Source organism: Phascolarctos cinereus, unplaced genomic scaffold, assembly GCF_003287225.1.
Source record: "Phascolarctos cinereus isolate Bilbo 61053 unplaced genomic scaffold, phaCin_HiC Scaffold_2;HRSCAF=192, whole genome shotgun sequence".
NCBI classification, from domain to species: domain Eukaryota; kingdom Metazoa; phylum Chordata; class Mammalia; order Diprotodontia; family Phascolarctidae; genus Phascolarctos; species Phascolarctos cinereus.
In genome coordinates this window covers 221,017,879-221,037,523 of record NW_027555625.1, presented here as the reverse complement: position 1 = coordinate 221,037,523, position 19,645 = coordinate 221,017,879, and the positions used below count along the sequence as shown (strand labels likewise).

At 39.1% G+C, this 19,645-nt stretch overlaps 1 protein-coding gene across 8 annotated transcripts in view; it reads left to right on the top strand.

Annotated features, from left to right (window-relative positions):
* Positions 1–19,645, top strand: part of DPYSL5 (dihydropyrimidinase like 5) — a 132,133-nt gene that overhangs the window by 101,603 nt on the left and 10,885 nt on the right. For all 8 annotated transcript variants that reach the window (XR_002323941.2, XM_020983897.2, XM_020983894.2 and 5 more), the window contains 8 exons: positions 316–495; positions 1,477–1,545; positions 2,481–2,525; positions 2,987–3,062; positions 5,873–6,029; positions 10,668–10,809; positions 12,576–12,718; positions 13,764–13,971. Coding sequence is in view for 7 of the 8 variants with exons in the window: in XM_020983897.2 (XP_020839556.1) it covers positions 316–495; positions 1,477–1,545; positions 2,481–2,525; positions 2,987–3,062; positions 5,873–6,029; positions 10,668–10,809; positions 12,576–12,718; positions 13,764–13,971 (1,020 nt within the window). In the remaining variant the exon portion in view is untranslated. The remainder of the gene's footprint in view (positions 1–315; positions 496–1,476; positions 1,546–2,480; positions 2,526–2,986; positions 3,063–5,872; positions 6,030–10,667; positions 10,810–12,575; positions 12,719–13,763; positions 13,972–19,645) is intronic.

Sequence of the window (19,645 nt, the reverse complement as noted above, 5' to 3'; positions counted from 1 at the left end):
GTTAAAGCTCCATCCCCAATATTATTAATAATTAATGGCATTAATAATGAGGTTGAAGATGACAGCAACACATTATAGGTTCCAGAGAGTGTTCTACATTTTCTGGCTTGGTCATCACACAGAAGGCAGTTTGGGAATTATTTCCCTGCTCCAGGTAGCTTTTCTGTGTCTCAGGCTCCTCAAGTGACTTATCAAAGATCACACAGTTGGTACACACTGAGGAAGGGAATGAAATACAGGTCATTCAGGGCTCCATCCATCAATCTCTCAAATATATAATGTTGAATATGTAATGGTATTCTTTTCTTCCATCAGGTGAAAGCAGAAATGGAGACTTTGGTGAGAGAGAAGGGTGTCAACTCATTCCAGATGTTTATGACCTACAAAGACTTATATATGCTTCGAGATAGTGAATTATATCAAGTCTTCTGTGCTTGCAAGGATATTGGTGCAATAGCCCGAGTCCATGCTGAAAATGGAGAACTTGTGGCCGAGGCAAGTATAGACACAAAATTCAGAAAGGAGTGGGCAATGAAGGTAGATCTGGTAGTTGGACTTCTCAGCTGGGGATCTGAATTAGAGCCTTCTGCTTCCAGCTGCCAGCTAGGTTGTAAGCTCTTCAAGGATAAAGACTTTTTTTTCCTAATTCTTAAGTATCCCTCATGGTGCCTATTTAAAATCATAGTGTGATATTTAACCCCTCTTATTTATTATTTCTTAGACTAAAGTCTACAGTACCTCATTGTAGCCTGTACTGTGACTCTGGGTTCACCCTGGGCTATGCTTCCAAGCTCTGGCAGGTCCTACCTAATTGAAAAGACTTCAAATATAAGCCTAGTGTTGGGTTATGTCTTGCTTATCCCCTAAGGATCAGCCTTATTGTAGGTTCAGACTTACACCAGGGGCAGCTAGGTGGTCAGTGGATAGAGCACCAGCCCTGAAGTCAGAAGACCTGAGTTCAAAGATGGTCTCAGACCAAACACTTGATATTTACTAGCTGTGTGACCCTGGGCAAGTCACTTAACCCCAATTGCCTTTAAAAAAAAAAAAAAGAAAGGCTTACACCAGATTGGCCAGCGGGTGAGTAATTTTTCAGCCACAATGATTTTCCAAGATCATTTACCAAGTCTTGAAAGAGGTTGTATCAAGATAAAAGGAAGACTCATATTGATGAAATCCCAGATTCTTGATTTATTATTTCACCTGCTTACTGATTACTTAGAACACATTTAGAAAAATAAAAGACATATTCAGTCATTTAAAAATGTGACTTGGGGAAACTTACTGCCAAGTGAGCCAAACCTAAATTGCCAAACCTAAGCCCCAAAGCTTTTCTCTTTAAAGAAAAAATGATGCAGAAAAAAGAAAAAGCTGCTGAGTTTTTGTGTAGTTCTGCCATTTGAGGTTCATTATTTTCCTCTTGGATCTATCTTATAAACAATTGCCAACTTCTTTTTTTCTTTGCTATTTGTTCAGGGTGCCAGAGAAGCACTAGATTTGGGCATCACAGGTCCTGAAGGAATAGAGATCAGCCGTCCAGAGGAGGTAAGAAAAGTTTGTTGTGGCTTTTTTTTCTCCCATCAGCCTTCACACGGGTACTTAGAATCTTGTGGGGTTAGAGACACAAATATAAATTGGATTTTATATATTTTCCTCTTCACATGAGGGAAAATCTCAGTTGGCTCCTTCACAGAGATCATTGTTTTATATTCTCAGGGTAGTTTAGTGTCCTAAATGATAATTTAGGACAAGTATGGCCTAAAGCTTCCAGAGAGAAATTTTCAGGGCAGAGCCATAACTAGCAATTTTGGTACCTGGGCTGGCATTTCAGGCCACACCTTCAAACAACTGTATAACTCATAACGTGAAAATAGTGCAGGCAGTGACTGGGTCATTTGAGCTGAAGGATAGAACTGATGATTATTGTAGGGGCTTCCCTAAGACAAAGATTACTAAGTAATTTAGCTGGTAAGCTCAGTTGTTTCCATAGTATACATGTTAAATTTTTGCTGTCTTTAAATTTTGGGGCCTTGGAGCAAAGCCTCTGTCACTATACTCTAATGACAACTCTGTCTCAGAGGGAACTAGAACAGCCCTGTGTTGGCCTTCGTTGAGAAACCATAGACATGCACTAGGGGGTAGTCTGGGCAAAGCTGGATTAAGAAAGGGAAAAGACTGAAAAATATCAGAGCCCTTCCTCCTCTTTCTGGGCTATTATTTAAATATCATATGGCTAGTAAGTATTGGAGGAAGGAATCAAACCCGGATCTCCTGACTCATAGTCCAAAGCCCCTTCTTTGCAAGTATATGCAAGGGACCCCAGACAACACAGGGAATCATAAGATGGATCATCTCTGTAAATGTGTATGGCATACGCACTACATGAGACTATACCTAGCACGATACCTCACATTCAAAAAACACTTGATTTGAGGGTGGTGATGAATTTTGTTTCCTTCCTGTGTTGTTTTCCCAAACAGCTGGAAGCCGAAGCGACCCACCGTGTTATCACTATTGCCAACAGGGTAAGCAGCATTTCCTCCTCTGTCCTGGCATCAGAACCCAACCACCCCAACTTGCAGAAGTTACAACAGTTGCCTTTTGTAATTTATTCTTTATCATTCTCAGATACTTTGTTTAGTGTCCCTTTGCAGCCATCCCTCTCAAATACAGCCGCCTCTTATCAGAACCTAAGATAAAAACTGGTTCACTACCAAAGTATGAATAGCTCCCAGTCAATACTTCCATTATAAGGAGCTGTTTAAAGAGGGTGAAGAGAAGGTGGAGGGATAATAGAAAGTGTAGGGGAAAGAGTGCCATACTTGGAGATTCCCTTCTGGCACAGGCAGACTAGATTCCCCAACAGAATTCTTTTACTAATGGAGTTTTTTTTTTAAAGTTATTTTTCCTATGAAGATGCTGTCTACTTCTTATGCCTGGTTTGTTGAAAGACTGATCGTGTGACAACTATGTTTCTTGTGTTTAGACTCATTGTCCAGTTTACCTGGTCAACGTTTCCAGTATCTCTGCTGGAGATGTCATTGCTGCTGCTAAGATGCAAGGTAAGCCTGCAGGCAGGGATGGAAGGTAAGGCCGATGAAACTCAGCTTAGGTCTTAGGATTTAAAAAGTGATTGGAGTCAAGGTAGGCTGGCTTCTTCTCTAACTTTTACTTTGAAGGGGCACACTTGGCCCTGCTGGGATTTCCCAGAACATTGAGCACTCCTCTCTTGTTTCTAATGACCCTTTTCTTCCAGTCATGACCTTCTCATTAAGCACTTCTAGATTATCAAGCTTACCTGCACCCAAGATGAAGTGTTTTCCAGTTGAAAGTGGGAGTAGAAGAAGGTAGTCTTTTGCATTACCAAAAGAAGATCAGTTTAGACAATGATGCTGATGCCAAGATTATGAACTTAATCACTATTTGATTATCTCTTCTGTTATTCCCAACTTCCATTGTTATCCTCCTCCAAACTTGTCTATTTCTGTCAAGGCTAAGAACATCTTCCAGTCCTTGAGAGTCACCCATCCTAATTCTTTTCCTCTTTCCTCTCCCTCACCCCCTGCATCCAATTGTTTGCTAAATCCTATTGATTCTACCACCACAGGATCTCTCAACTCCTTCATAGCTATCAGTGACCTCTCCCTCCTGTGAGCTTTGGTAGCATTTTCTTAAGCACTTACCACATTCTAGAGAGGTAATATGTTTCACTGAAAAGAGTACTGGACTCAGGATATCTGGGTTTAAGTCTTGATTCTGACTTTTATTTGCTTTTTTGACACCAGTAAGTCACTCAGTTCCACTATCTGTAAAAGGAAGATCATGGAATTATTCCTCTGATCTCATCGTTGTCAGGAACACTAAAGAAATGGAAGCTGTTATTATCCATAGTCATTTACCCTCTACGATCACATGATCATAGATCCAGAGCTCAAAGAGACTTCAGAGGCTCTTCATTTTACAGGTGATGGTCAAAGAGACTAAGTAACTTCACCAAGACCACACAGGTAATAAGTAAGCAGAAGCAAGATCCAACCTCATTTTCTGACTTTGAATATAGCCAGCCTTCTTCCTTCCTTTCTTCCTTCCTTTTTTCCTTTCCTCCTTTCCATCCTTCCTTCCCTCCTCCTTTCCTTCCATCGTTCCTTTCATCCTTCTATCCTTTCTTCCCTCTTTTCTTTGTTCTTTCCTTTTTCCCTCCTTCCTTCTTTTCTTCCTTTTTCCTCCTCCTCCTTCCTTCCTTTTGTCCTTCTATCCTTCTTTCCCTCCTTTTTTCTTCCTTTTTTCCTTCCTTCTCTCCATCTTCCTTTTTTCTTTCCTTCCTTCCTCCCCTCCTTCCTTCTTTCCTTCAGTCTTGTTTTCCTTCCTCTTCTCCCAGCTTCCCTCTCTCTCTCTCCTTGTCTTCAGATCATAGAACTAGAAAGGACTTCAAAAGTCATTTAGTAGTACAACCTCCTCATGTTACAAGTGAGGAAACTAGGTTAAGGGGCTTCTACAAAAATCACACACAGGTGGTAGGCATTAGGAACATACAGGATACTGTGTATTCAGTATAGCTTGGTGTGCTCATAAAATTATCATGTTAGTCCTAATAAATTTAAGGTATTATTAACTCATATAATAATTAAAATTTTGCTGAGTTTCCTTTTAAATGTTTATTGATTGATTATTAATTAATTTTATTTATTGAGTAATTGATTGATTAATATTAGTATGATTAATTAATTGATTAATCAGTAAAAGCTAGCATTTATACAGCACTTTAAGGTTTATAAACTACTTTACAAATATTAGCTCATTTGATCTTCACAAGAACCTTAGAGGTAGGTGCTATAATTATCCTCATTTTACAGCTGAGGAAACTGAGGCAAACAGATTATGTGACTTGTCAGGGTTACACAGCTAGTAAGTATCTGAATTCAGGATCTGAATGTAGGTCTTCCTGACTCAAAAGAGTCCAGTGCTCTACCCACACCACATTGTGTCCTGCTGAACTGGCCTGCCTTAGGTTTTGCCAGTTTAATGAAGACAAGCCAAACCAGGAGAAGAAACTATTAACAGTACAACAAAACAAATTAAAATGTGCTTTCTGAGCTTAGTAGCCTACAAATTATAGAAACACAGGAAAAATGGTTTTCAGTGTACTCAGGAAAAAGAAACCTTATCAAATGCAACTTTTCTCTCACAGAAGAACTTTGATCAATTGCATTTTTGAGCCATTGCTATCATCACTTTCCTCTTTTTCTTTAATCATACTGCTATAGAAATATGAGCTGTTTCAAAATGGTGAGCTCTCATCTTCATGTACTTCTGACAACTGAAAGCTTAACTGAACCAAAACAGCTTTAGTGTTTTTGCATGTTTAATTTATTTCTTGATTTGGTTCATTTCCAAACCCAATTCCATTTGTTCCACATGTTGCAGAAGATGGTGGAATCTGAATCAGGCAAGATAGGGAATATCCTCGGCTCACAAAGGCCTCGTTATATGACAGGATATCCCAGACTGTATTCCTGGACCAAACACCTAAAGATAATCTCCATTCTCCATTTGAAAGCATCTTTTCTACATAAAGCCTTCAATGCAATGTTCATTTTATAAACCAATGAAATGCAAGTGCAGAACTGTCATCATTATTTCTGTCTTTGAATATTGGGTGCAGGAAATTTGTAGAAGCATGTATTTGGCAATTCTTTCTGTTTCTTAGTAAAGTTTTTTACTTTACTTCTGTACTTATAAGCAAAGATACACTTGGATTCTCAAAAATAGTTTGGTTAAAAATGGCTAACAAAAATTTGATTCAATGAAATGTTTGCTTTTAAAAAAAATTGGATTTACAATGCTTAATAATGTTCTCTTATCTTTTTCTCAGGTAAGGTTGTCTATGCAGAGACCACCACTGCACATGCCACGTTGACAGGCTTACACTATTACCACCAGGACTGGTCCCATGCAGCTGCTTATGTCACAGTGCCCCCTCTGAGGCTGGACACCAACACTTCCACCTACCTCATGAGTCTGCTAGCCAAGTAAGGAACCTACTGGGCTGAGTTCATGCCATCATCACCAGCATGAATTACAGTGTGTGTGTGTGTGTGTGTGTGTGTGTGTGTGTGTGTGTGTGTGTGTGTGTGTGTGTGTGTGTATCAGGATGGGAATTTGTAGATTACTGAGAAGACTTTATCTAGGGATGAAGAATCCACCACCCATAGGGCCACATTGGACATCAGTTTAATTTCACCTAGCCCATAGGATAAGATTGCTCTGGCTGTCATATATAGAACCCCCAAAATAAGTTCAGACTAACCTATTGAATAGCTAGCCCATTCAGGGTAAATGTGTCTAAAGGTTTAAAGATATAAAAACAATTGTCGAATTGTGACCAAAGATTAATTAGAATTTCAGAGGGCATCAATAAGTCATTCTGAAACCCACAACCCAAGAGATGTCACAGCACAAGATGTCAGAACCTACTTAAGCACCTCTACTTCAGTATTCTTTCTCTCCTAATTTTTTTGTGTCTGTCCTTTCGTTATACCTTCATCTCTGTTCTGCTACTCATCCATCTATTTGTCCATCTGTCATGTAACATTGTACATATGTTGTAAGGGCTGGCGACCTATGAAATCTATAACATGGTGGTTGTCCATGAGTGATAATTCTATTGGGAGGCTAGTTGTGAGTTTCAAAGAGAGCAGTTGCATATAGGTGTGTCTTAAAGGCTGGTGGATGCGCCTTGGACAAACTGTTCCATGTGTCTTACCACTCTCCCCTTCTTTCTAAATATCTGTCCTTATTTTCAATTAAGGTAGCTCATTTCCCCAGGCCTGAAGCCAAGTGAAATAAACATCTTGGCCCCATGGAGAAAGACTAGAATAATGCTAAGAGGGTTCAGAGAAGCAGATTGCTGCTGGATGCTAGGGGGAAAAAATTCCTCAACAACCAGAGCTGCCTGAAAGTGGAATGGGATGTCTCAAAAGGTAGTGAATCACTGAAGGTCATGAGACAGAGATGGGCTGGTCATGTGGGGATATAGTAGAGAGAATTCTTTTTCACCTGCAGTTGGGCAAGATGACCTGGATGTGAGATCCCTTCCAACTGAGTTTCTTTGTGTCCCTTTCTTTACTCTGTGTCTCCTTTCCCTTTTCTTTTCCTATCCCCTGTTCCCTAATCTGCTCCTAGTCACTGTCACTTCACTGACCATAAAATGGAATTGAAGGAGATACACACACACATACATGCATGTATATACACATGTGTGTTGTGTGTATACACATGCATACATACGTATATGAATACAGGGGTATTGAGGTAAAAGTATATATGTGTATGTGCATATATGTACATGCATGTGTATATATACACACACATATATTTAGTAATATCTCCATTTGTCAAATAAAGTTTTATGTTCCTTTTTTATATAGGGAAAGTTGAGCATTTTAAATTGCTTTCTATAAGAAAAAAGCTTTTTCCTTTAATGAGTCCCTTAATGTAACTGATAAAACTGCAACCACCTTTAAAAGCTGGGCCCAGTGGCCTAATGCACACAGTACTGACCTAAGAAGTAAAGCATAAGCAAAGTGATCCCATGGCCAGATTGGGCACTGACCCATAGGTTGGTTGCGGCTCCTATCATCCAGGAGATTTCTGACCCTTCAGGTAAGATTCTAGGTAAGAAGATCAATCCCTTTAGGGTTTTAGGCATGTACTTATGAGGGCTACCATTACGTGACCCTGTGGCCCCTGTCTAGGGTAGCATAAGTCCAAGAGGTGGATTGTCTCATCTTTCTTTTTCCTTTAGGGTTTGTTTTTTGGTCTAGACCCATAATTTCATTGATATAGAGAACTTCCAGTGAATAAACTCCCTCAACCAATGCAGAATAGCAATAGATTTGCAACTTGTAGTCTTTTACAATTACTTGGAGCATTGAGAGGTTAAATGATTTGCCCAAAGGCACATAGTCCATATGAGTCATGGGCAAGACTTGAACCCAGGTATTCATGACTCTATCTGTTCTCTCTCTCTCTATTATGCCCATTTCCTCTCAGATTTTCTTTAGGAGTAGATAATTAAGAGAAACAGGAATAGAGCACATATTCCTCAACTTTTAAACAAAAATGGAATTGTTAATTGAAAAAATGACATATCCATTCATTAGCATCTGCTCTTTTTGTAAGCAGTTAGAGGAAGGATTAAAAGAAATACAAACTCTTATTATAAATTAAGTACTTTTCTTACTACTTCACCATTATAAACTCCATTTACCTAAATTTTTGCTTTTTACTGAGTATGGTGGTATACACCATAATCCCTGCTACAGGGGAGGCTGAAAATGATGGATCTCTTGAGCTCAGGAGTTCTGAGCTGCAGTAGAGCTAACATCAATCAGATAACTGCACTAAGTCTGGCACTAATATGATGAACCCCTGGCAGCAGGAGGCCATGAGTCTGCCTAAAGAAGGAAAAACTGACCCAGGTCAGTAATGGAGCAGGTCAAAGCTTCTTTGCCAATCAGTAGTGGGATTGGGCCCATTGGTGACTGCTGCATTTTTAGCCTAGTCAAGCTAGGAAGATGTCATCTCAGAACAAAATGCTAACAAATAAATTTTGCTTTCTTTTTACCTAGAGGAAGTCCATGAGCTTTCCCTTTAAAAGGTTTTTAAAGAGTACACTGAGAATCAAAACAGAGCTTGGGTGGAAAGAAGCTAAATATTTCAGAACTAGTGAATGCCATTGGTACAGCTTATGGGCCCAGTGCTGGTTCTTTTGAATGCCCTGGAATCTAGGACTCTTTGTGTATCAAGAGATTCAAAATGAGATTCATCATGGAGGCTCATCCTAAGCAGAAAGCCCATAGACTAATGCCAAAGATTGGCACCTCTGGCCTGTTGCCACTCCTTTCAATAAAGAAGGGAATAGAAAGAGATCACTCACACTGTATCCCAAGTATCACCTCTCTTCTCCCGTACTCTCTTCTGGTACGTGCAGTGCCTACTCTTCATTCATGATACCCACATTTGTCCCTCCCTAATTAATATTGAAAGGCAATGTGGCATAGTCAATAGAAAGCTCAGAGTCAGAAAGAACTTAATCCAAGACCCACTTCCAACATATATTGGCTGTGTGACCTTGGCCAAGTCATCTCACCCCAGTACCTTTGGCAAATTTCTAATTAAGACTTAAGTTTTAGAGCAGGTGTCTACTTGCATTGGGTAGAAGGAGTTTCCACACTAGGAGTGACCAATGAAATCACAGATCTAATCCAAAAAGGTAAATAAAAACCAAATTTCATCTCTTGTCATCTTTAATGATTCATTCTGAGATTTTCTATCAGTGTTCCTAATAAAGGCAACGATAAAGGTAACAGCTGTGTGCATTCAGGCTCCTGCCTTAGAAATTCTCAGAGAGCTGTTTTGAAGCATCTTTTGAAGTCTATCAATGAGCTGCTAATTGCTTTTTATGGTAAAGTATAAAGTCCCTGTTGCACATTATCATGAAAGTGTCAAGTAGGCCCTGTGTACTGAAAACTGAGAAAGGCAGACTCCAGTGACATGTTGTGATTCTGCTAGCATTGCTTTGCTCCAATGCTGAATAACTGTACTTTGTAGTTTTGAGTAAACTGAGGAGATGGGGAAGGGAATATGTCAGGTCAGTCTTTTCTTCTAAAAACTGCTTTTTAGTTTAAAAAGAAGAAGAAGAAAAAGGAAAACAACCATCAATCATCAATAAGCAGTTATGGAGCATCAACTACAGTGCTTTGAGTGTAGCTATAACATCACTGGAATATTTTGAATGTCCCACTTGCTGCAGGGAAACTTAATGAAAGTAAAGAAGCCATTAAGGCATACTTAGTTGCACAGCTTTTTAAAGAAATCTGGGTCATCCAATTTGTACCCAGTCCACCTGAAAAACCCTTTTCAATTCTAAGATAGTACAGAAAATTAAACTCAAATTTCAATTTAATTATGACAGTGATTTTTTAAGATCAAATTTGTAAAACCTGTAAATGTTGGGTTTTTTGTGGTGGGAGACTTCAGTGTAAAGATGAAAAACATAAGTAAAATGTTTGTAATGATTTTTAAAATTATACCTGTGATTTCATTGGTATAGAGAGCTCCCAATGAAGAAATTTCCTCTGCCAATGCAGATTGGTACCTGCACTACAATTTATAGTCCTAGACAGTTTCCTGAGCTCCATAGAGGGTAGGTAACTTGCTCAGGGTCACATAACTAGAGGCAGACCTTGAACCCAGGCTTTTCTGATTCCACATTAAGTTTCCTGTCCACTGTGATATAGTGCCTCTCTATTTAAAAAAAATGTATTTTAAAAGAGAAAAAGTGTTTATAGAATAGAATTATAATTTTTGTGTGTTGTTTATATAGATGTGTTCACTGAGGTTCCTTGCATAAGCAAAGTAATTTTTGCCATTTTAAGTTAATTTGCAGGTTAGTTGTTATACTCTTACTTTATTATTGGTCGAATATATAATATAATTGTTGCTCAGTCCTTGTTTGTATATATACCTCTCCTGCTGAGATTTCTAACCATTTCAGATTAATTCCTTGACAGGAAATGAGCTGCTTTTTGGCACTTTGGCTAAGCAATAGCTAAGGAGCAGCTAATTTAATCTGTTACACTCATCATGTCCTTCTGTCCCTTCAGTGACACTCTGAACATTGTAGCTTCTGACCATCGGCCCTTCACCACAAAACAGAAGGCAATGGGCAAGGAGGATTTCACTAAGATCCCTCATGGAGTGAGTGGTGTACAAGACCGTATGAGTATCATCTGGGAGAGAGGCGTGGTAAGTTTTTTGGGTCTCCTGATTTATTTTTAATTTCCCAGCCTCACATTGTTTTCATCCTGGATGTGTTGCCTAAGCAGGTTTTTAGAAGGGCTCCATCAGTTTATTGCAATAGCTTCTTATCCAAAGAATCTTCCAAAGGCATTGATTGATACGAAAGAGTACAGCAGGCACAATAGTGCCCAGAAGCATAGTTCTATGCGGGGCTGAGCCTTGCAGTAATCCCTGTCTCACTCTGGCATAATCATTTACCACTGCCAAGGTACAGAAGAGGTTTGGGTTTGAGGGGATTTTTTTAAACCATTTATTACCACCATAAGCAGGCTAATTCCCTCAGTTGCCATTTTAGTGAGGACAAAAGCAGGGTAGATTGTTATCACTGGATCGTAGATTTAGGGCTGAAAGGGACCCATCAAGAACCCTGAGAACCACCGAGATTAAACTGAACTATCCAAGGTCACCCAGGTAGTCAGTGGCAGAACCAGAATGAATCCACCTCCTCAGGCTGAATCCAACATTCTTTCCTACCATTTTACCCTGCTTCCCATAAGGTTTAAGTCACCTTTGCCCCACAGCAGAAATCTGGATCATGATGAGGTAGTGTTGATTTACATCTTTCTTCTCCTTCAGTCATTAGGAATCTGGTGGGAGGGGGGCAGTTTAAGGACAAAGGAATGCTCAAGAATTCTTCTCCACTGGAAGAGGCTTCATTGATGACACTGAGACCTAATTTGAAGGCCTCAGACCTGTCCATCTAGGTGAATATTTTTGTTTCTGATATGCCACAGACAAAGAACAGCTAACAATACGGGGCCCAGAATTCAGTGCTATATTATTTAGACTATAAGCTGCCCAAAGACAGTACAGTATAAGTTAACAAAGGCGAAGACACCTGCCAAGGGAAAGGATGAGAATCTTTAATGCAAAAATCAAAAACCTTTCTCATTTCTCAGAGGGTAAGGAAAATTGAAGTTAATTAAACATTTCATTTAAATTTATGATAAGTAGCCATATTAGCTTTAGGTAAAATTCATATTAGCATAGAACTGTAATTTTTATGTGCTGTATATATGCAGCTATATTCATTGAGAACCTTTGTATAATCCAAGTGTACGTTTATGTCCATTTAACAGGATGTGGAGCAGAATTTTTGCCACTTTACATGATTTACATTATAAATGTTAGCTGCATCTTTGTTTTAATGGCACATGATTAGTCAGATCTTTGATATATTTAATTAAGTCTCTATTCTTGGCCGAAAATATAACACATGGAAGAATGGTGAGGCTATCCCTATGTACCTTAGTGGCCTGTGAATGTTCAGGAAATAGGCCCCAAGGATGGGAGTTGAAAACGGAAATTACAAAAGAGTAGACAACTATATTTTCAGCTATACAGAATATACTTACAGTCACATACAGACACATTGTTACTAGTTTGCCATCAGCAGATTATACATTTCTCTTAGTTACAATGGATATATGTTACAATGCTTTTCTATTCATTGCCATGGATTTATACCTAACAGCCCTTTGGAACACTGGTATGCATTTTTTTAAATGGCTGGATGGGGTTAGGCTATATTCAATGCTTATGAAATAAAGCAAAGAAATCAAGTACAGCCTTAGTCTTATAAAGACCATGCTCTCTCCAGCCAAGTTAATAGGCCTCTGTAAGGAATAAAGAGAAACGATGGAGATTGCGTGGTTTTATACAGGTATCTCATGACACTATGATTTATTCTTCTAATTGTCATTTTTTTCCAGGTGGGAGGAAAGATGGATGAAAACCGTTTTGTGGCTGTGACTAGTTCAAATGCAGCCAAGCTTCACAACCTGTATCCCCGAAAGGGCCGCATCATCCCGGGAGCTGACGCTGATGTAGTTGTGTGGGACCCAGAGGCTACAAAGTAAAACCAGACCCCAGGCTTTAAGGGACTTGGGATTTTAAGAGAGCTGGTGTTCTAGAATAAGGGCTGGCAAAACAGAAACTTCACCCATTTTTATATAACTGGAGCCAAAAATGGTTTTTATATTTTTAAAAAAGTTTTGTCGTATTTTAAAATGTAAGCCTTGACTTGGCCCTCAGGCCTAGTTTGCTGATCCGTGTTCTAGAACTCTGGGATTAGAAGGTTGAAGGGGCTTGAAGCATTGAGTTCATTCAATTCCATAAAAATGTTAAGACCCCACCATGTTCAAGGCACTATTCCTAGGTGCCAAGGATACAAAGATAGATATGAAACAGTTTCTGCTTTCTAGGAGCTCACCATCTAAAGACGTGCACATGAATACCTATGATACGAGAAAGAGTAAGATCAGTGTTAAAAAAAAAAAAAGGGCAGTTAGGTAGTGCAGTGGATAGAGCACTGAAGTCAGGAGGACCTGAGTTCAAATCCAGCCTCAGACCAAACACTTAGCTGTGTGACCTGGGCAAGTCATTTAACCCCAAATGCCTAAAAAAAAGAAGTCCAGGGAAATTATTTTAAACCTTTTCTTAAGCTAAATAATAGTGTTCAGTCTTATCCAGGTGGATTATTTGGAGGGTGGAGGGCAGGGTTGGATTGAACCTCTGATTTCATTTAGTACAGGGAACTTTCTCTACAGAGGTAGACTAATATCTTCTTTGTTAAGTTCTAGTCTTGGAGAGTTGCCTAGAACACTAAAAAGCTAAATGACTTGGCCAGGGTCACAAAAGCAAAATATGTCATAGTTGAGACTTGAATCCAGGTCTGCCCTGACTCTGAGGTGGGCTCTCTATTATTCCCTGCTGCTTTCTGAGTGGCTGATTAGCTAAAATTCATCACTCGTTAGTGATTCTTTTACCGTATTCTTAGATTAAGATGGCAATCCATAGTAACTTGTCTAGAATTTAACAGCACCTCTGGGTGTAAGCCCTATCTGCAAAGCAGCTTGTATTTTACCTGTGACACCAGCATCTCCCTCCTCCCCACCCAGGACCATTTCAGCTAGCACTCAAGTGCAAGGAGGAGATATAAATTTATATGAAAACATGCGCTGCCACGGGGTTCCTTTGGTCACTATCAGCCGAGGACGAGTTGTGTATGAGAATGGAGTCTTCATGTGTGCTGAGGGCACAGGCAAGTTCTGCCTACTTCGATCCTTCCCAGATACTGTGTACAAGAAGCTGGTCCAGAGAGAGAAGGTAAGCGTTGGAGAGGGGAATAGGAGTATGTGCTTGGGCTGCTTACAGAGATGTCGTGGGCGAATTCTCTGTTTCCCATAAATGCTGGTAACTAACTAACTTCCTGCCAGATCCTTGCACAGCCTGCCTGAGGCCTTGAATGGCTTAAAAGTCTTTTTCCTTTCATTCTTCAGCCCCATCTCACTTTGGCAAAAAACAGAAAGAGTAGAAAATGTCAGTGGGGCAAAATGGAATTCAGGAGAAAGAGCTTCCCTGATGCTTCTAGCAGGAAAGTAAATGGGAGTATTCTCAGCACCCATTCCCAGATACCAGGATAGTGGGAAATTGCTGGTCTAGCCTCCAAGCAGGATTCAGTTATTCTAGGTAAATTTCTACTGTATTCTGGTGATTGCCCAGGAGTTACTTTATTCCCTGAAACTCTGTTATGGATATACTTAATGGATTGTGGATATACAGGCATTAGATAGGGCTCTACTAAAACCCTATGCTTCCACAGCATGTAAAGTTATCACAGGAAATCTGAATCATGGATAGATCAGTCCTGCATGTTCATCATAACCCTGACACCCAAGCTTTTTCCCTAGGGCTCCTGGCAGGCAATTGAATGGGCATTGCTCCAGAGAAGACTATTCACTTCTATATTGCTTAGTAATATAGAGGTAGCTAAATCGTGCAGATAAATGGTGCAGAGTGCCAGATCTGGAATCAGGAAGACCTGAGTTCAAATCCAGCCTCAGACACTTACTATAATTGTGTGACTCTGGGCAAATCACATAATATCCATCTGCTTCAGTTTCTTCATCTGTAAAATGTAGGTAATAAAGATAATAATACTTAGGGTCATTAGAAGGATAAAATGAGAAAATATTTGTAAAGCACTTTGCACATCTTGAACAGCTATGTAAACGCTAACTCTTATTAGGAAGAGGCTTAACATCATTTTGAGTCTGGCCCTGGGTGTCCTGATATTAATACAAATGGACAGTTCTGGACCCTGGGTAGTTCAGATCTGTCAGCCATTTCAGACTTGTCACATGAGTGAGAGTACCAAGGGACTGAAAGCGATTCAGTGAAAGAAATATATTCCTGACGGCACTTTGCTATCTCCCCCACTTCCTATCATGGCTTCCCTAAGTAATTTGTAGTAAAGTGTAGATTCTACACTTCAACCTAATGTTACTTTTTTTTTTGGCTAGGCAATGGGGTTAAGTGACTTGTCCAGCGTTACACAGCTAGTAAGTGTCAAGTGTCTGAAGCCAGATTTGAACTCAGGTCCTCTTGACTCCAGAGCCAGTACTCTATCCACTGCACCACCTAGCTGCTCCATCAACTGAATGTTACTTTAAAATGCTTCTAGCCTGACCTATTCCTAGTACTTCCTTGCATATTCTGCTATTGTCCCTGTCAGACATTCAGGATCCTTTACTCCTTTCTCTAATTTCTGTCCCAAGAGTCCTCAAGCCCCAACCCCCATAACCCCCATCCATCAAAAAGTATAAGAGGTTTCCTTTCTCCACCCCTGTATTAAGAAGCCCCTTGTTTCAGGAGCATGGAATCCTTTAGAAAATCCATCCTCTTTTCTTACCCCCAACTTCTTCATCTGCTTCTAGATTATACTCAGAGTCATGGAATTTGAGTGTTGGAAGGGACTTTAGTGGTCATCTAATCCAACCCAGGACTGAAAGGAATCCTACCTATAGGTGGGATAAATGGTCATCTATCTAAGTCTATGCTTGAACTTTTGATTAGGACTCATGTCTTAGTTATTGTTTTTCTCTGCCATTCTTGAAAGTTTGTTTATAAATTAAAAGATATAATTATCACCACTCTGATGCTCAGATTTCAAGGGATGAGGCATTTTCAGATAGTCATTTTGTTAGAGAAGATATGTAGCTAACTGATCACATTGTCTGACATTTACCCTAAATTTTCTTTTCTACATATTACAAACCTTTAATACCTAGTTACCATGCTTGTAGTCAAGCCAATAGCAGTACTTGTTTACTGACTGTTTAAGGCAATCATTGGAAATTGACCATCCTCAGTGGATAGAGCACCGGCCCTGAAGTCAGGAGGACCTGAGTTCAAATCCAGACTCAGACCACACACTTGTCACTTACTAGCTGTGTGACCCTGGGCAAGTCACTTAAAAAAAAAAAAGAGGGATGCATCAAGGAAACCTAGTCTACTTTTGGATAGCTCTAATTATTAGGAAGTTTCTTCTGACATAAAACCTAAATCTGCCTCCTTTTCAGCTTACCCCAGTGCTTCTAGTTCTTGCCTCTGGGGCCAAGCCTTTTATTACCTTGGGCAAGGATGTATGTTCTGATTTGATCCATAGAACAAGGAGAGGCAGGAAGGTTTTCTCTGCCCCCTTTGATTGGGATGAAATGGATGGCCTATCTTCAGTCTCAAGGCCCCTCTGTTCATATGTCTATGAGGACCTTTATTCTTGCCCATATTCAGTCTTTTAGCTCCCTTCTGCAAAAAGCTTTTCATAAAAGTGATAAATTTATTTTTAACCTATGCCTAGCTTTGTTATGCTGAGAGGTTAGTATGTTAGTGACAATAGTACACTTGATTGTTAAAACCTAGAGAATAGATTCCTTTTATTGAACAAGCATTTACAAAGTGCCTACTGTATATCAAGCATTCTACTAGGCATTGGGAATACAAAATAAAAATGAAACATTACTGGCTCTTGAGCTTATGTTATTTCCTATGCTCTGATTACCAACCAGATTTCTAAAATCACCAGACAGGCTTGAGCTCGTAGGATAGCAAGAAGGGGAATTTAGGATTGTCTGTTGTATAGCAGAATTCCCCTTTCCATTAACCAGAAACCTCCCTTGATCTGCAAATTTATTGTACTCTCTTTGGGTTTCCACCACTGTATGATGCTTAGATCCCTCATGCTATTAATGAGGTGAGGAACATTAGTTAATCTCAGTGGATGAATTTCCTACCTCGTTTATACAGATCTTCAGTAAGGCAAAAAGGAAGAGTGAAACTACTTCTTTGTACCGAAAAATTGAAGCTATAATCCTATACCCTGAAGGTTCAGAATGTTCCCAAACACTGTTTTAGGAGCCAACAGAGATGAAGAGAAGAAATCCAATACCACCTCATTTATACAAAAGAAGATTTTGGTTGCTAGGAAATGCATATGTTTGAAAATTGAAGATGTTAAATACAAAAGCAAACCAGGTAGTTATAGTGCCCCTCTATGATACTGTGCTGTGACAAGGACAAAATACAAGAGGCATCAGCACAGCCTCTAAAAAATATTTCACATTGAGCCAGAAGAATAATGCAAGATATTAACATTTATGATAAAATAACCTCATCAACATTTGACAACAATTCTATGGATCCCTATAGTAGGTCTTTCCTCTCCTCTATATTAGCCAGGTAGTATGATAAAAAAAAAAAGTAGGAGGGGGCAGCTAGGTAGTGCAGTACATAGAGGTCTGGCCTTGGAGTCAGGAGTACCTGAGTTCAAATCCTGCCTCAGACAATTGACAGTTACTAGCTGTGTGACCTTGGGCAAGTCACTTAACCTCCATTGCCTAAGCAAAACAAAAAAAAAAGTAGGAAAAAAACTTCCAAAATGTTCTAAGGATGCTATAGGATTTCCAGTTAATGAAAGCTCAGTTCCCTGTATTATCTCAATAGATGATGATTCTATGGATAGAAACTCAATATAAGGGAATCTTTTGCAAAAACAAAATTCATGGTCAAAAGACTATGAAGGCCATAGCAGGCATATATATAGGAGACTATATATAAGATATATAATAAATATTATATATATATATGTGCACACATACATACATATATGTATGTGTTCATATATGTGTATATATATGTATGTATATGTGTGGATAGATAGATAGATAGATAGATAGATAGATAGATAGATAGATAGATAGATAGATTTTTGGACAGGCACTGCAGATGGACGGTGTATTGAGTTAAGAATTACATTGCTTTTGGGAAATTGTGCGGTGCTTTTCATGACTCCAAGCTTCTCCCTGAAAGAAGACCCATCTTTTTAACACCAATATTCTTCTCATGATTTGGTATAACTGCACATCTCAATATATCACAGTCTCCAGAAATTTAAAGTCAGAAGTCACCCAAAGGGCAATGGAGAGGTACATGGGAAATGTGACTAGGTTGCAACATATTACCAATGAAGACCTACATAGGAGAAGCAGTATATAGGAAGTTAGCAGAGAGATGGGTATCATAAAAGGGAAGAGAGCTGGTCATATAATAATCATAGTGAAAGATAACCAGTGGATAGCCGACATGCTCCATTTTTATCCATATGATATCATCAGGCCTAGAGGAAGGCCCCCAGAATGCTGAGCAGACACCTCTGGAGCATTTTAGGGGAAGATACAAACAAGAAATCAAACAAGATGAAAAGACATAGATGGCTTGCAATCTCTGCTGTTGGAAAGATGACCCACATCACTGAGATCAAAAATCCCTCAAAGTGTTTGTCAGCTATCAAAATTTTTATTCATCAAAGCCTTTGAAATGGTAAATAATCAATGGAAGAAATTTTCTCAAGAGATAGCAGCCTTGCATAAAACTAGATTTGCCTCTGAGCCTTAGCATTGACAAAAATAAATAAATTAAAATTTAAACTAAATTTGCATTTATAAAAAGTAACATTACAAAGTACCCCTGGTTTAACCTATATGATGTGTCGTCCTATATGACTACTTATCTTGTCTGTCCTTAGTCCTGTGCTTCCCCAAAATCTGGTATCCTCAGGTATCTGGAATGAAGAAATCTTTGAAGAGCTAGCACCATTAAGAAGAACCACAAAATCCCATTTTATCTAGAGACTAAAAAACACAGCCTAACTTTAATGCTCTTCAGAAGCAATCTTCAATTCAATTCAGGAAACGTCTATTAAACAGCTACTTCATGCAAAGCACTATTCTAGGGACTAGGGCTACAAAGATGAAAAACATCCCAGTCTCTGTCCTCAAGGAATAATTCATTCATTGATTAAATAATACGTTTGGTGCTTTCTTGAGCAGAGTTCTGTGCTAGGCTGTGTACAAGATATAAAATTTAAGCAAGACACAGGTATGCTTGTAAATGTTTAAGAACTGGCTCTCAAAAAAAAAGGTATGGAATATACACTTTTAAATTTAATCTGAATTATTAACATTTTCTACTCCACTTCCTTAAGATTAGATAATCAACAAAATAATAAATCAAGCCCTGATTTGCCCATTTTCAATTTCTGAGGTGTAAGTGCTCAGTCTGAAAATTTAAAAATTGACTTGTCGTGGGCTGGTATGAGCTGGCTCCAGCACACTTATGGCACAGTTCTTGCCCTCATGAAGCTTATAGTCTAATAATGAAGATAAGGCACTTATCAAAAAAAAAAAGTATGATATACGGGAAATGGTAATAAGGGCAAAGGAGAAGTTAAGGCAAAGCTCTACAAGAAATTCTGAAAATTATTTATAGCTGAGGAAGCTTTAGTGAAGTCATGGCTCCTGAGCTGGGATTTAAAGAAAAAACAATGCTTGGGAGATGTGAAGAGAATGTATTTTAGACATGGGGCACAGCCTATCTGAGAGCATGAAGGAAGAAGAGGATAGTAGGAGAATGTGTAACAGCTGGTAATCCAGCTAGTTTGGAA